We start from the raw sequence: 17,090 nt of genomic DNA, 5'->3' as shown, positions 1-17,090 counted from the left end.
TGTACCTGGGCTTGTTGCAGTGACCTGAAGTTACTAAAAACTTCATGAGTGTATGCACTCACTCCAAGAACCGTATAATTATAAATATGAGCGTGGTGAAAGTTGGGCAGCATGCTAACGTCTTTTGTCCACTGTGTGTGCTCGTAAGGGTCTAACCCTTCCACTCCTTTGATTTTTTCCTCGTATCTTTTCTTTGACTTTTCATCAAGTCTGTCTTTGTACGGACCGGCATTGTTCTCCTTCGTTTTTGTACATACCTTTTTTGGGGGGCAAAGAAAAAGCAAGAAGGTATTGGAACCGGAGAATGAACGTTTTGCGGTGCTGCAAATGCTTGCGTTTGATGCATTGCTTTGATTGTTTTGCCACTAGTGCCTGGCATGCAATGCGCAAAAGTCACGTGGTCTGTCAATCTCTATTTGCTACCGGTGCATTTCTTTATTACCTGAGTGATCAGATTTTTTTTAAAACACAGAAATTAACAATTAGACATTTAATCAATAGAATAAATGTCACCAAACAGAAAGTCATTTTTTGTGCAACATGGGAAGCATATTATGTCATGTACACTTGATCTGTAATTAACTGTTAATCTTAACAACCAACATTTGGATTTAATAATATAGAAAGTTCTGATCTACTCAATTAGCAAATAATAATGCAAAAAAGGAAAAATAAATAAACTGCATTCATACTGAAAATCATGCAAACTTTTATTATTGCCATTTCAGAAACAATAAATGTTTTTATTGCTGCTGTGGTAGAGACAGTATCCCATCTTACAAACTGAAGTTGTGCTTCAGTATTAATGGCTTAATATGTGTAATGTAAATATCCCTGTCCCTGTGCTTAGTATGAAAATCAATCAGGTGCTAAAGAAAATGACTGTGATTAACATTTAACAAGAAAGATAAATGATATCATAAAAAGAGAAATCAAAAGCTTGGAAAATCTGATGTAATGTCGATACAGTAAAGATTTGATCAACTCTGTCTTCCTTTATAGGGATTGCAACTGGCTCTATTGCCAATCCCTGGGCTACATTAATATAATCCAGAGTAGCACACGTATGATTCCTGCAAGATTCACAATCCAGGATGTGCTGAATCTGTTTGAATTGTTTCTAATCTGGCAAGCATCAGGTGTCTTCATCAGATCCCTTACAGTGCCATTTGGGAAATGGATTGCAATGTGCTGCAAATAAGAAAAAAAAGATAATCACAATAATACTTTTTTTCTGCAGTTAAAAAACAATGAAATATCTTGCTTTTTTTGTCAGTGACTTCCACTTAAATGCCACATACTGTAGAGAAAGACAAATAAAAGCTCCAACTTTGTGATTATGCTATGTTTATCATATTTTGATCATAAACCATAAGAACCATTTATAAAATCTTAAATACGCATGCATAGATGTGTGTGACAGTATAGAAGCCTGGCTTACTGGCCAGTCAAATTGTATTATAAAAATTAGCACTCCAAAGATGCTTAGCATAAATGCAAAATGTCAACAATACAGAACAGATGTAGAGGAGGAAACAATGGATTGTTAGATAAAAATTAATACATGTAAAAAACAAAAACAAGAATAGTTCAAATGTTAATGATGGGATCACTTTCACATTCATATTATTTCCTGTACTTTAATAACCCAGCCACTTTATGTCTGAAGTTGTAAAGAAACAAGCTTATTGATATAAACATTTTATATAACCTATAAATAATAAAATATAACGTGTTGTCGGTGCCAGTATCTGTCTTTTAATCTTCAAAAATATTTGATTAAATCCCACAGGAAAAAAAGCACAGTATCAAATAACTAAGACTGATACTTACATTGCTGTTTACGATTGCTTGATATTGCGGTGCCTTCTTTAATATCATTTCATACTCAGTGATCTTATCCATGGGTATTCTGTCAAAAATCAGTATATAGCTAGTTTACTCAAATACATATGTATGGAAAACAAAATCAAAAGGGTGGCTGAAGCATTGCATCAGAGCTTACCTTTCTGCGTCTGTCACTCCTTTGGTATCTGGAACACTAATGCATGAGGTGATGTTGATCGCAGGGTAGTAGAACAGGAAAGCAAGGCACATCTCATCGGTAGTTGCGAACCCCATCTGAAAGGAGCATGCATTAGAGATTCAGTGCAGTCTAACTTGCTTTCATGGTGTAAAATGATTGTGAGATCTTCTTCTTTCAACTGCTCCCTTTAGGAGTCATCACAGTGGATCATTCTCCTCTGTCACACCAACCATCTGCATCTCTTCTCTCTTCTGAGTTCTTTCTCTTGTTCTCCTTCCTGGCAGCTCCATCTTCAGCATCCTTTGTCTGATAAATCAACTGTCCCTCCTTTGCACATGTCCAAACCATCTCAGCCTTATCTCCAAACTGTTCAACCTGAGCTGCCCCTCTGATGTACTCATTTCTAATCTTGTCCAGTGTGGTTCCCATAAAAATATTAGAATCTTCAGCTCCAGCTCTTTTCTTTTTGTCAGAGCCACGATCTCCAAACCACAGCAGGCCTCAATTTGATGTATGGTTTGAAGATTGTGGTTTTCAAGGTTTACCATCTTGTAAACTTACCCTTTCACTGTTGCTTCAATCACAAATCATTCCTGACACTCATCTCCACCCCACTTGCCCTCTATTCCTGGTTAACCCCAGGTGTTTAAGCTAGCTCATCTTCACTACCTCTATTCCCTGCAGTTTCACATGTTACAAATGTCTCACTCTCATTTACAGATATTTTTTACTTTTATTCATCTTCACTCCAGAGCACACCTCCAGGTCTCCGCTTGACTCCCTATCCTCACTACAGATCACAGTGTCATATTTTTGATATTATTATAATGAATAGGAAGGTACACTGTGTTCATATCTGTATACTTCTTGATACAAGGATTTTGCTGCTATGGGAAGCAGTACATGTTTAACAGTCATAATCACAGCTGAACATTGTGCATTACATGTCATTTCCAAGATATGGATTCAAAACCTAGTAAACCGCTTGTTTGTTTAAGGTTACTTGTGCTACATTTTTTTCTGGTTTCACTCAGACAGTCCTGATTTCATTCAAGCCATATGATGACACAAGGTCATACACTACTAACCCACCTTAGTGACTGAAGCACGATTGGTAGTATTGTAGGTGCACTCCACTACAATTTCATCACCCTGTAGTGGAAGGAAAAAACCATAGACAGCTAATTGTTTTCCATTTTTCTATATCGTGTTCATAAATGTGAACCCTTGTGTAATGAACCCTTACCTGCTTGATTGTCTTTATGCTTCCCAAACTGACAGTCTGTTGTAGATCAAAGTTGTAGTTTTCATCTATGCCCAAGAAATCTATCTGTTGTTCATTTCTGCAGTGGGATGCACCGGGAAAACCAATCAACTCTAAATTCATGCAGACAACATTGATTGCTGTTGAGCTGCATACAGTCTGCCTTTTTTTTGTTTTTTACCTGAAGTGGCCAACTCTGACTTTCGTCCCAGCCAAGTGAGTGTGCAAGAGCACAGCAAACACTTGAAGATCAGGCACAGGGTTCAAAAACTATGGGAAGGAGAAAAAATACTTTTAAAGACTTTTTAAATGCATCTTGGAATCCGTATTGCAGAGGTGCATACCTTTGAAAAGTAAGCAGTGTTGCACATGGCGTAGGTGTGGAACTGGTTGGCTTTTGGAGGGATATCGTACTTCACTCTTCCTGGTGCGACACCTGTAGTCATAATGCCCACATCATGCTGCCGTAGCTTTGCAGTATAGTGTAATCTTAGTCCTGAGCTGTCTTTAATGCCTGTAGAGAGAAAAAGAGCAGTCAAATAATAATAATAATAATAATAATAATAATAATAATAATATTAAAGTTACGTAAATAAATTCAAGATCATAGGAAGCATATTCAGTTTTTGACAAACATAGTAGGATACTGTGTGTCAAAGTGCCACCAAAGCAGTTTCAGCGTGCCTCAACACTTTAACTAGATCACCAATCTAACTGGGTGATTTGGTGGTGGCAATGGAAAGCACAGCATAACACATCTGTCTAAACATCTGTGCTGCAGTATTTAAACATGGCTCCCCAGGTGCCCCCCACTCTAGCTGGGAGCCGGTTTTCTCCCAGCGTTGGTATGTAAGATTAAAATTAATGCTACCTGTTTTAGTCTGAGGCATCTATCCATCAATTCACTTCTGCTTATCCTTTTCAGGGTCGCGGGGGGCGCTGGAGCCTATCCCAGCTGTCATGGGGCGAGAGGCGGGGTACACCCAGGACAGGTCGCCAGTCTGTCGCAGGGCTAACACACAGGGACAGACAACCATTCGCATTCACATTCACACCTATGTGCAATTTAGATTTTTCAATTAATCTATCCCCACAAAGTGCATGTCTTTGGACTGTGGGAGGAAGCCAGAGTACCCACCCAAACACGGGGAGAACATGCAAACTCCACACAGAAAGACCCTGGCCTGATGATGGAATTAAACTCAGGCCCTTCTTGCTGTGAGGCAACCTAGTCTGAGGCACCTTCAGAAAATAATTTCTAAATCTCAAAATTATTCCTTTCTGGTTAAATAAAAGTTAAAACCAAAAATGGTGTTTGATTGGGTTTGTGGCAAACATTAAGGCTTCTATCAGGCGAGAAATGTTTCATCATAGTGAAAGGTGAACATTTAGAACAACTCTGGATTAATTTGCGGTGACACTTTAAGTGTAATAAAAGAATCCAGATCAATGCGGCAACCTCACTGCAGAGGTCAAGGGGTCATATTTCTCTTTTAACTTGTCCTTAGTTTTAATGAACTCACTATTTACCTTCTTTCCTCTCTGGGTTATTGTAATGGATTTCCAGCCTATAGAATGCATCGCTCTTCTCTCCTCCAATGGGAATTCCCACATTTTCCGGAAGCTCGTACACCTAAAGATTTAGAGATGAATTGTAGGAGAACTGATGTAACACTGGCACAGAAACAACACACACAAGAAAAAAATTATGTGATGTAAATTAAATTAAAAAAAAAAAAAACAGTCCTACAAACTCAAGTTAATCTAATATTTTCTCCCATTTGAGTCAGTTCAACTTACTAATTTTGATGAACTTCAAATATTTTGGATATTAAGTACCTGCTACTTATGAAGTTATAAATAATTTTGTCTGACTTGTTTTTGAGTTTTCAAAGTTGATTTTTGACTTTTGTTTATTTAAAAAAAGATGATAAAAGTGAACAATAAATATTGAGTTTTGCTAAACTGAAAAAATGAAAAAGTGTTGTACTCATTCCTCGTAAGTTATGTCAGGTTATTCACACGGGAGTCATAAACGAAAAAAGTTCTTGTTACTAAATATTTATGAATTCAATTATTAAACATTTTACTTTTATTTTAGACAAAAGGTACATGTCAAATGCAATCAAAATATTGGAGTTCTGATAAGGTTCAACTTTTAAGTTCATAAACTTCAAAAAATTAAGACCAATCGGTTCCCTTAATTTTTTTAAGGTCTGCCAACTTCTTTGGGTTTACAGTGTACAGTCTCTCTCACCCCGCCTCCCACTCCCCAAGAAGCCACTACTCCAAAGCAGCTGTCTCCTATGTCTCCCATGTAGCATGGCTTTTCATAAGGCTCTGTCACTTGGGGGGGACAATGGTACAGCAGCATATGATGAACGAGGTCAAGGTGCTTGATCACGGGCTCGATCTGAGGTAAATTAGGAGAACGAGGTTGAAATAAACATAAAAATCACAATGACAGCATATAAATCATAAAGTCTACTTGGTTGTGACACTTTTTTTATTACATTATTTATGCTTACACATACATTAATGTGGGTGTGCTTTTATATGCATTTTAATTACCCAATCAGACACAAATGAAAGAACAGTGGCGACAGAAATATAAAGAAATAATGCTTACCTGGTAAATATGATGTTTTGTATTTAACTTTGGGAACTGCATAACTTTGCAGTGATAGTAGGTAGTGTTGGAAGGGACTATGATCTGTAAACAACAAATATAAAGGTAAATAAACAACAAACAATACGATATTTCTGATCTGACTGTTATTGTCAGTAATTCTTACATTGTCCACCGTAGCACTAAGATAGCTGGAGCCGGTTGGGATGGACTTTGGCATATAGTTTAGTAGATTTACTTCTTTGGTGCCTCGTCTGGACTCGTGGTAAGAGATCTCATCTGTTTTCCCATAGGCAAAGATGAGTTTGATGGGCTGAGCCTGAGAGAGAGAGATGGTAATTTAGGTCAGGCAATGTGATCCCTTATAATATACAGTATAGAAGCAATACAGTCAGTGTTGGGGAGTAACGGAATACATGTACCGCCGTTACGTATTTAGAATACAAAATATGAGTAACTGTATTCCGTTACAGTTACCGTTTAAAAAGGTGGTATTCAGAATACAGTTACTTTGTTGAAATAAATGGATTACACGGCGGTACTTTCCTGTTTCATATTGTCGCGGGTCAGGACTGTTTGGGTTTGTTTGACAGCTACGCTCTGTTGTTCCAGGCGGCAGCGTTACGGTTGCCATGGTTACAGGGTGACGCTCTCTCTCTCTGCGTGTTTCCTGGGTGAGAGAGCGCTTTTTTGTTGTTGTTGTTGTGCTAAGCTAAAAGGCAGAATGCTACAGGCATGGCCCTAAAGAATGTAGCCTCATGGGCAGTGTAGTCCGTGCTGCAGCGAGAATGGACTACCATACACGTTATGTGTCTGTGAGCGAGGGAGGGAGAGAAAGGAAAAGTCCGAGCTGTCACGGAGCAAAAACGGGAGCTGGAAGCATGTAAATATAATAATAACCACTGCAGCCAAGAAGAGTACCTGACGAGCCCATTTGTAAGTAAGCTATTAAGACTCGACTGTACACTGTGTTCGTGTTTTCCTCCGGAAACAATAAGTTCCGTTGGAGCAGCCTTTCAACGCCTCTCTCTGTCTCTCGCAAGCAAAGTTGACCCAGACAACAAAGTAAAGCTAGTTTTCAGCTACGAGCCCGACACGGAACCCACCGTATTAGCCAGAGGTCCCTTTACTACGGTTCGGAGCCGCGGACCTTCAGTAACAGTAATAAATCACAGCAATAGTACATTCACGTAGTTGTAAACAGCATGATAATATATTAAGTAATCCAAAGTATTCAGAATACGTTACTCTCATTGAGTAACGTAACGGAATACGTTACAGAATACATTTTGGGGCATGTATTCAGTATTCTGTAATGGAATACATTTTAAAAGTAACCTTCCCAACACTGAATACAGTAATATATACATTCATGTGGAAGGTGATATTGTGGCAGGTTTCTGATTATTAAAATATTTTTATACCTTGTAAAATAACTTAACATGTTACATAAAGTGATTTAATGCTCTGACTGCAGATTTCTGTGCCACTGCAAAGGTGTACTATAATCTTTGAGTCTTGTTACCAGGAACTGTGTAGCATTTCATGTGTTCAAAATGAAATCATGCCATTGTATTCTTCTGGAAACCCAGGGCAATGTGTGGAGAAAAAAAAGCCTGGGGAGCCTAACAAAAGAACTGGAATAGCAGATTGTAGACTGTGAAACTTGAGCATTAGACGGAGAATTAGATCTACTACAAAAAAGAAGGAAAACAGAGAAAAGGGTACAACAAAGAGACTAAACTTGTTTCAGGCCTTATGTCTGAAACAACAAAGTCTAACTGTGGTGTCATATAAGACCTATAGGTGTGGTATGAAGAGAGAAACGTTACACCTCTTCTTAGCATGATTCACTTGGTTGTTTTTATGTTTTTTCTGGGAACTGTTTTTTTAAAAACAAAAAAACAAAAAAAAAAACAAAAAAAAAAATAAAAAACAAAACTTCATTAAACAAAATAAAAAAAATAATTGTGATGGCTGTGTTACACTAATCCCACACATGCAGACTGTGATAAGGGGAAAGAAAGAAAAAATAAAAGAAACAAGCAAACAAAATAGTTACAGTGATCTGGAAGTCTTTATCATCACACGTTTTAATAGGCCTCTTAAAGGTCATGACGGTTTGCCCCTCATTTTCCAGCACAGAGAGGAGAGTGTAGTTCTGCTGTGCATCCTCTAGAGGCATGGAGTTGCCCGTGGCGTATCGATCCTGATGGAAAAAAACAACAGCAGAAAGCCAGACATTCGTCTCTGGCACTGTTAGATGTGTCCTTGTGAAAGATAGCTTACAAAAGTCGTGTGATGTGAAAAAGGGTTTGCCCACTTACTGATTTCTTATTTTCTGCATGTTTGTCGCACTTAATTGTTTCAGATCATCAGACAAAGTTAAATATTAGAAAAAATAACACAAGTAAACACAAATGCAGTTTCTAAATGAAGCTGTTTATTAGTAAGGGGAAAATCAAAACCTGCATGGTGATTCCTCTCTATAAACCTAACAACTGGTTGGGACACCCTTAGCAGTAACAACTGCAATCAAGAGTTTGCAATAAATGTCCATGAGACTTCTGCAGCGCTGTGGAGGAATTTTGGCCCACTCATCTTTGCAGTATTGTTGTAATTCAGCCACACTGGAGGGTTTTCAAGTATGAAATGCCTTATTAAGGTCATGCCACAGCATCTCAATCGGATTCAGGTCAGGACTTTGACTAGACCATTCTAAAGTCTTCATTTTATTTTTGCTAAGCCATTCAGAGGTGGACTTGCTGGTGTGTTTTGGATCACTGTCCTGCTGCAAAACTCAAGTGTGCTTCAGCTTGAGGTCACGAGCAGATGACTGTAATTCATGGTTCCATTTACCACAGCAAGTCTTCCAGGCCCTTAGGTAGCAACACAACCCCAGACCATCACACTACTACCACCAAATTTACTGTTGGTAAGACGTTCCTTTTCTGAAATACTGTGTTACTTTTACACCAGATGTAACAGGATACACACTTTCCAAAAAGTTCAATTTTGTCTCATTAGGCCACAGAATATTTTCCCAAAGATCTTGGGGATCATCAAGATGTTTTCTGGCAAAACTGAGACGAGCCTTTATATTCCTTTTGCTCAGCAGTAGTTTTCATCTTGGAATTCTGCCATGAAGGCCACTTTTGCCCAGCCCCCTTTTTAGTGGACTCACTAACCTTAACACTGACCTTAACTGAGGCAAGTTAGGTCTGCAGGTCTTTAGATGTTGTTTTGGTTTCTTCTGTGACCTCCTGGAAGGGTCATCAATGCACTTTTGGAGTAATTTTAGTAGGCTGGCCACTCTGGGGAAGCTTCACTACTGTTCCAAGTTTTCTCCATTCGTGGATAATGGCTCTCACCATAGTTCACTGGAGTCCCAGAACCTTAGAAATTCCTTTATATCCCTTTCCAGACTGATAGATGTCAGTGACTTTGTTTCTCAGCTTTTTCTTTGGATCATGACATGTTTTGTTGAGATCTTTTAGCACGCTTCAGTTTGTCAGACAGGTTCTATTTAAGTGATTTCTTGATTCAGCAGGTCTGGCAGTAATCATCCCTGGGTGTGGCAGTGACACTGAACTCAGCTTTGTAAAAAAAAGGGGTTAATCATAGTTAATTTGTGATTTAATAAGGTGTGGGCCATCACTTTTTCACACAGGGCCATGTAATAATAAGAAATCAGGAAGGTGGCAAACACTTTTTTACTCTGCTGTATCTATTTTTTCTATTTCTGTCTTTGACAAATACCGAACATGACACAGTAACACTAAAAACTAAAACTATGCAAATCTAAAAACTAAACAAAAATCAATAAGTTTCAATAGAATCTAAACTAAAACAACTGATATTCAACTGAAAGGAAAACCAAAACACAAAATTAAATTAAACAGGATGAATGAGGATGAAAGCTTCTAGCTGTTTATACTAAATAAGTAAAAATACAACAGGTGCTCATTTGTTATTTTTTCATAACTAACCGAGAAGTAGCTTTGACTGGATCCAACTCCTCCTATTACGATGTCTGATCCTTTCATGTCTCCGTTCGGGCTCAAACCAAAACCCACCCAGCCTGTGGTGTTGACTGCCAGCTGGAATGTAATGTCACCTGCTGGATTGTCAAAGCCCCACTTCAGGCACACCAGTTGCTCCTGGTCCAGGTACTCCATAAAGGGCATTGTGACATCCATCGCCCATGACCCTGTTGCGCAGATCAGTAGCAGGGAGAAAAAGGGAAGCAGAGAGCACATGATGTCTCTGTAAAACTGAAAATCTTCAAACTGAGCTGAATACTAGCGGGGCTGCCAAACTCCCTCCCACCATCCAAAGACACACCTGCGTTTCGAGATCAGCTCAAGTGATAGTGGGAAAAAAAGTGCTCAGGCATTTACTGTTTGCCCTTGCTGAACAATAAAAACAGGGCTTTCTGTGCTCCCTGTCACATTCTCATCCTTGTAAAAACTCACAAAAGAGTTTCAAACTCAACTTCTTTAAAGCCTTAGTATTAAATCCGTAATTGAATCTTTTATGTACGAGCAGTCTCCAGCCACAGTGCTTTTCATACAGCACTAAAATGTCCACAGGTGGGCTGAAGATTTCACCTACACTTTCTTTTGTTTTGTTTTATAACTGGCAGGCTCAGGTGATTGATATATGAATGGGTGCTAAGGAGAAGTGAACGTTATAATACTTTCTTCTCACCTACTGTCACGTTCTCATATATCAAAGGCTTGAGTCGAGCCAAAACAATTTCATGGCGCAGGAATGTGAATTGTGTAGTTATTCTCTGAGTGCTGCACTCAGATCCTAAGATACAAAAGTTTTAGGTTTATTTCTTTGTTCATGTGTTATTTTTACAGTGTGCAATCTTTAACAGTCTCATATTCTTTAGCGAACATTTCAGAGAGATTCTTCTTCTATGCAGTGGCTGAACTAATATTTTAAGGAAAGCACTTCAGCTAACACTTCAAGTAGAGTTACAACTTACATACCAACTGACTCAAGTGCTCTTCCACACAACGCTTCTCTAGTCATTTAACTGTGCAACTCATCCTGTTCACAGGACCAGTTTAGTTTTTTTTTTTAAACCAACATATGCAATATTTTCTTAACTTAAGCACATAAGGAGAGAGGAAGATTTCTTTAGTCATCATCATCAAACTGATTGACAGCACCGATCATTGCAAACAAATATTCATAGAGGTTTTTGCATGCTAGAATTTATTGTTTGTTGGACTTTCTGTTTAGGACAGTGGGTTGATTGATGGACAACACACACTGTCAAGGCAGTAAAAGTATATCTGGATAGAAAATCACAGAAACTGACTTCCCCAGAGCCCGGAGCTCAACATTTTTGAAGCAGTGTAAGATCATCTTGACAGAGAATGAAACAAAGGGCGGCAAAAGAACAGCATTCAATGTCCTTCAAGAAGTCTGGGGAACTAATTCTGAAGACTACTTAAAAATCAAAAGAAAGCTTACCTAAGAGAGTTCAGGCTGTGTTAAAGAATAAAGGTTCAAGCGTATTAGAACTATACAAGCTCTGTTTTTGCCTTTTATCCTGTATTTCTATGTATGCTTGTATTTGTTTCAATGCAATTTCTGAGAAAAATATAAAAAAAGTCTTTTACACAGTGCCGTAAGTCTTTATCAATAATGATAACCCAGGAAATCAGGAGACAAAATAAAAGATAATTGTAACTGACAGGCATCAGAAATTGAATTGAATTGAACTGAAAGCCTTTATTGTCATTATGCACAGTATAACGAGATTTAAAACAGCTCCATAAAAGTGTACAAGTGCTTAGCATATTATAAAAAACTATACAATAATATAACTATACACATAATATAAATACATAGCACCGGGTGACAGAGACAGACAATCAGAGAATAATGACACAGACAATTTGAGCACCGACAATTTTAAGCACAGACATAAGTTCATGCTAGAGTCCAAGGAGCATCAGAATGATCACGAACGGTCGGGGTTATTTATGTCTAGTGGTGCAGTGGTCAGTGCAGATATTTCAGTGCAAATTACTTTTGTGCAAGTTTGACTTGAGTATGGTGATAGTTTTGGGGAAGAAGCTATCCCTGAGTCTGTTTGTTCTGGCCCGTGGTAGCCGAGGTGGGTGATATCATCACTTCCGGCGCCCCCCGTGTGCGGCAGCCTGTTACAGCAGCTCTGCTCATTCTGAGTTTCTTTCTTTCTTATCTTTTCTTCTCGTAATTTTTCTATAACTAACGTATTAGTAATTAGACTCTGCAACCATGTTCTACCGTTTTGTGCTAGTTCTGGTCGTTTTTCTTAGTTTTTTTCTACTTTTTTCACCCGTGTGTGGGGACCCAGAGCAGGGATCCTTTGTTTACAGTAAGGATCAGCTGTTAGCGCTGCGTCCCACAGCAGTACTGCCGGCGGACAGACCCGACATTCCCAGCGAGCTGAGGAGGAAAAGACGGGGGTGTCGTGCTGGGAAGGAGCGCCGTCGCCCGAGAAGGAGACGTTATCGACCATCTCTTCCTTCTGTAATTATTGGAAATGTACGGTCTTTGCACAATAAATTGGATGAGCTCACGTCGCTAACCTGGTCACAGAGAGAGTACCGGCAATGTAGCATCATGATGCTAACGGAGTCGTGGCTAACACCGCTAACTCCGGACACGAGCGTGACACTACCGGGATTCCAGCTGCTGCGAGCGGACAGGACAAGAGACAGCGGTAAGAGGAAAGGAGGGGGACTGGCAGTATTTGTGAATGACAGATGGTGTAACCCTGGGCACATCACTGTAAAAGAACAACTCTGCAGCAGAGACATTGAGCTGTTAGCCGTTAGCATGCGTCCGTACTACCTGCCCCGGGAATTCTCGCATGTTATCGCGATAACAGCGTATGTCCCCCCCTCGGCCAACGCGGATGCAGCCTGTGACACTCTCCACTCAGTGGTCAGCAGACTGCAAACACAATCTCCGAGAGCCCTCCTCATAATATCAGGGGACTTTAATCATGCCTCACTGGACTCCACACTGCCCACCTTCACCCAGTATGTGACCTGCCCAACCAGAGACAATAAAACACTGGACTTACTGTATGCCAATGCTGAAGAGGCATACAGTTCATCACCTCTCCCTCCCCTGGGCAGATCTGATCACAACCTGGTGCACCTTGTCCCTGTGTATGAGCCCTTAGTGCGCAGGGAGCCACCAGCCACCCGCACAGTACAGAGATGGTCGCAGGAGAGCGAGGAGGCTCTTAAGGACTGTTTTGAGTCGACTGTGTGGGAGGTGATCTGTGACGACCACGGAGAGGACATCGACAGCCTTACTACATGCATTACGGACTATATTAATTTCTGTGTGGATAACACCGTACCTACCAGGACTGTACGGTGTTTCTCCAACAACAAACCTTGGATTACCCCGGAAATTAAAGCTGTCCTCAAGCAGAAGAGGAGGGCCTTCAAATCCAAAGACAAAGAGGAGTTGAAAAGGGTGCAGAGAGAGTTGAGGGGACTGATAAGGAATGGGAAGGATAGCTACAGGCAGAAGATGGAGAACCAGCTTCAGCAAAATAACGTTGGTGAAGTCTGGAGAGGCCTCAGAACCATCTCGGGCCACAAACATCAGAACTCTCTGCCTGGGAGGGATGTGAGGTGGGCAAATGAACTGAATCATTTCTTCAACAGATTTGATTCAGCCATGAGGCAGTCTCCAACATCGGCTGCAGACTCAACCACCCCCACTGCTGCTGTTCCACCTCTGACACCTCAGACACTTCACACCTCCTCTATTCACCCTGCTCACTCCTCCCCACCCCCAACAACAGCATCCAATACACAATCAACACAAGGCTCCAGACTGTCTCTCTCAGCCACCCAGGTTAGGAGGGAACTGAGGAGGATTAATGGCAAGAAGGCAGCGGGCCCAGATGGCATCAGCTCGAGGGTCGTCAGGTCCTGCGCGGACCAACTGTGTGGTGTGATGGAGCACCTCTTCAACCTGAGCCTGAGGCTGGGAAGAGTCCCACAGCTCTGGAAAACCTCCTGTGTTGTACCAGTGCCAAAGACTTCACACCCCAAGGACCTCAACAGCTACAGGCCGGTGGCTCTGACATCCCACCTGATGAAGACCCTGGAGCAGCTGGTCCTGGCTCAGCTTCGGCGCCTTGTGAGCTCATCACTGGACCCACTTCAGTTTGCCTACCAGCCTGGCATTGGAGCGGATGATGCCGTCATTCACCTCCTACATCGCTCCCTCGCTCACCTGGAGACCGCTGGAAGCACTGTGAGAATCATGTTCTTTGATTTCTCCAGTGCCTTCAACACTATTCTTCCCTCGGTTCTGAAGGACAAGCTGGAGAACTCTGGAGTGGACCATCACCTCACTACCTGGATTTTGGACTACCTCACCGACCGACCACAGTATGTGAGGACTCAGGGCTGTGTGTCGGACAGGGTCGTCTGCAGTACGGGGGCCCCACAGGGAACGGTTCTGGCTCCGTTCCTCTTCACCATCTACACTGCAGACTTCTCCCACAACTCCACCCACTGCTTCCTGCAGAAGTTCTCTGATGACTCTGCTATAGTCGGCCTCATCACTGATGGGGACGACAAGGAGTACAGAGGACTGACTCAGGACTTTGTGGACTGGTGCCAGCTGAACTACCTCCAGATCAATGCCAGTAAAACCAAGGAGCTGGTGGTAGACTTCCGCAGGCACAAACATCCTCCACTGCAACCACTGAACATCCAAGGTATGGACATTGAGACTGTGGACAGCTACAGGTACCTTGGTGTTCATCTGAACAACAAACTGGACTGGACTCATAACTCAGACGCCCTCTACAGGAAAGGGCAGAGCAGGCTGTACCTGCTGCGGAGACTCAGGTCGTTTGGAGTGGAGGGCCCACTCCTGAAGACCTTCTATGACTCTGTGGTGGCCTCAGCCATCTTTTATGGTGTGGTCTGCTGGGGTGGCAGCATCTCTGCTGGGGACAGGAAGAGACTGAACAGGCTGATCCGAAGGGCCAGCTCTGTTCTAGGATGCCCTCTGGACCCAGTGGAGGTTGTGAGTGACAGGAGAATGGTGGCTAAGCTGTCATCCCTGCTGGACAACATCTCCCACCCCATGCATGAGACTGTGACAGCACTGAGCAGCTCCTTCAGTGGGAGACTGCGGCACCCACGGTGTGGGACGGAGAGATTTCGCAGGTCTTTCCTCCCCACTGCTGTCAGACTCCACAACAAAGACTTTAACTGATCATACACACACATCCACAAATGTGCAATAACACAAATGTGCAATAATCTTTCTGGCACCGTTGTATTTTTCACTCTGTTGTATATAGCATTTGTATTCTATTTTTATCCTATTGTATATTTTATTCTATTTTATTCTACTGTATATAGTATTCTATTTTTATTCTATTCTGTACAGTTGTGTACTGTATTTATTCTTATTTTATTTTATTCTAATTGTCCTTCATAACTTTTGCACTGTCCACTTCCTGCTGTGACAAAACAAATTTCCCACGTGTGGGACTAATAAAGGTCATCTTATCTTATCTTATCTTATCCTTCAAGATGTATCTGGCCCTGCTGAGGCAACGGGCATTATAGATGGCAGACAAGGAGAGCAGAGGCCAGCTGATGATTTTTTGTGCTGTGTTTACCAACCTCTGCAGCCTCTTCCTGTCTGCCTCCGTGGAGCTGGCGCGCCACACGGCATAGGTCAGCAGGCTCTCAATGGTGGATATGTAGAAGGTCACCAGCAGTGGGGTGTTTAGTTGCTCCTTCCTGAGCACCCTTAGGAAGTGTAGCCACTGCTGGGCCTTCTTGACTAGTGCTGTGGTGTTGACTGACCAGGAGAGGTCTGCAGAGATGTGGATGTCAAGGAATTTGAAGGATTGCACTCGCTCACCGTTGATGTGCAGGGGGGCAGGGGCAGCTCTGTTCCGTCTGAAGTCCAGGACAGGATGAGTTCCTTGGTCTTGGTGATGCTAAGTGCCAGGTTGTTTAATGCACACCATTCTCTCAGTTTTAGGACCTCATCTCTGTAGGCCACCTCATTTCCCCCTGTGATCAGCCCCACCACCGTTGTGTCATCAGCAAATTTAACAATGATGTCCTCTGGGTTGGCGGGACTGCACTCAGATGTGTAGAGGGAGTAGAGTAGTGGGTTAGTACACAGCCCTGGGGAGAGCCGGTGCTGAGAGTGTGGGAGGAAGAGAGGCGAGGATCCAGTTTCCCCCGCTGGGGTCTGTTGACCAAAAAGTCCTTTATCCAAGAGCAGGTGGGTGGCGGGAGCCCCAGGTTGGCTAACTTGGTGATCAAAATGTCCGGTACTATTGTGTTGAAGGCTGAGCTGAAGTCAATGAAGAGCATTCTGACATAGCTCTCCTGTTGCTCCAGGTGACTCAGTACTTGTGTGAAGAGCAATGGCTATGGCGCCTTCGGTGGATCTGTTAGTCTGATATGCAAATTGGTGTGAATCCAGAGCGGGGGGGACAGGTTCTGATGTGCCCCAGAACCACTTGGTGATGGCAGGGGTTAGTGCAATTGGACGGCAGTCATTGAGACTGGTTGTGGGTGGCTTTTTAGGTATGGGGATGATTATGGCAGATTTCAAGCAGAACGTGATGACGGCTTGTTCCAGAGACAGGTTGAAGATGCCAGTGAAGACCTGTGCTAGCTGCTTGGGACATGCCTTGAGCACCTTCTCAGGTACTCCATCGGGACCTGCAGCTTACTGGGGTTCACTGCACAGAACACATGCCTCACATCCTGTGCCTCAAGAGTGAGTGGGGTGTTGCTAGAAGCTGATGTGGGTTGTGGTGGTTGTTGGAATGGTGTGGCTGAGTGCAGTGTTTGAGACTCAAAACGGGCAAAAAAGCTGTTCAGCTCCTCTGCTAGCCCCGTGTCTGAGTGTCACAGGACATCCTTTGTAGTTGGTAATAGTCTGTATGCCCCGCCACACCTGTCTGGGGTCATTGAGATGTTCCTCTTGTATTCTGCTTTGGCAGTCCTGATGCCCCTCCTCAGGTTGGCTCAAGCGGTGCTGTACAATGCCCTGTCACCTGTCCTGAAGGCTGTATAAAAATTACAAAACATCAGCTGGACACAAAGAACAAACCATTGGTTTAGGATTTGTTTGAAAATCTATAA

At 42.1% G+C, this 17,090-nt stretch overlaps 1 protein-coding gene across 1 annotated transcript; it reads right to left on the bottom strand.

Moving 5' to 3' along the window:
• Nucleotides 1–940: 940 nt before the first annotated feature.
• On the bottom strand, nt 941–10,178 carry LOC134643459 (DBH-like monooxygenase protein 2 homolog). Its single transcript, XM_063495826.1, has 13 exons — nt 9,909–10,178; nt 7,982–8,128; nt 6,086–6,238; nt 5,920–6,003; nt 5,548–5,703; nt 4,821–4,923; nt 3,635–3,804; nt 3,472–3,560; nt 3,273–3,369; nt 3,119–3,178; nt 2,006–2,121; nt 1,834–1,912; nt 941–1,191 (listed from the first exon to the last, which is right to left on the bottom strand). The coding sequence occupies exons 1-13, from the start codon at nt 10,176–10,178 to the stop codon at nt 1,036–1,038; spliced, it is 1,680 nt and encodes a 559-aa protein (XP_063351896.1). The 3' UTR covers nt 941–1,035.
• Between the last annotated feature and the right edge of the window lie 6,912 nt (nt 10,179–17,090).

This window comes from Pelmatolapia mariae, linkage group LG15 (genome assembly GCF_036321145.2).
Source record: "Pelmatolapia mariae isolate MD_Pm_ZW linkage group LG15, Pm_UMD_F_2, whole genome shotgun sequence".
NCBI lineage: Eukaryota > Metazoa > Chordata > Actinopteri > Cichliformes > Cichlidae > Pelmatolapia > Pelmatolapia mariae.
Note: the sequence above shows the minus strand (reverse complement) of the source record. Positions and strands in the feature narration are given on the sequence as shown.

Excerpts from the sequence above, each read along its gene's own strand:
- LOC134643459 (XM_063495826.1), bottom strand. The coding sequence starts at position 10,178 with ATGTGCTCTCTGCTTCCCTTTTTCTCCCTGCTACTGATCTGCGCAACA. Across the intron at positions 5,704-5,919 it reads CAAAACATCATATTTACCAG|ATCGAGCCCGTGATCAAGCA; the intron begins GTAAGCATTATT and ends AATTTACCTCAG. Across the intron at positions 4,924-5,547 it reads CTTGGGGAGTGGGAGGCGGG|GTGTACGAGCTTCCGGAAAA; the intron begins GTGAGAGAGACT and ends CTAAATCTTTAG.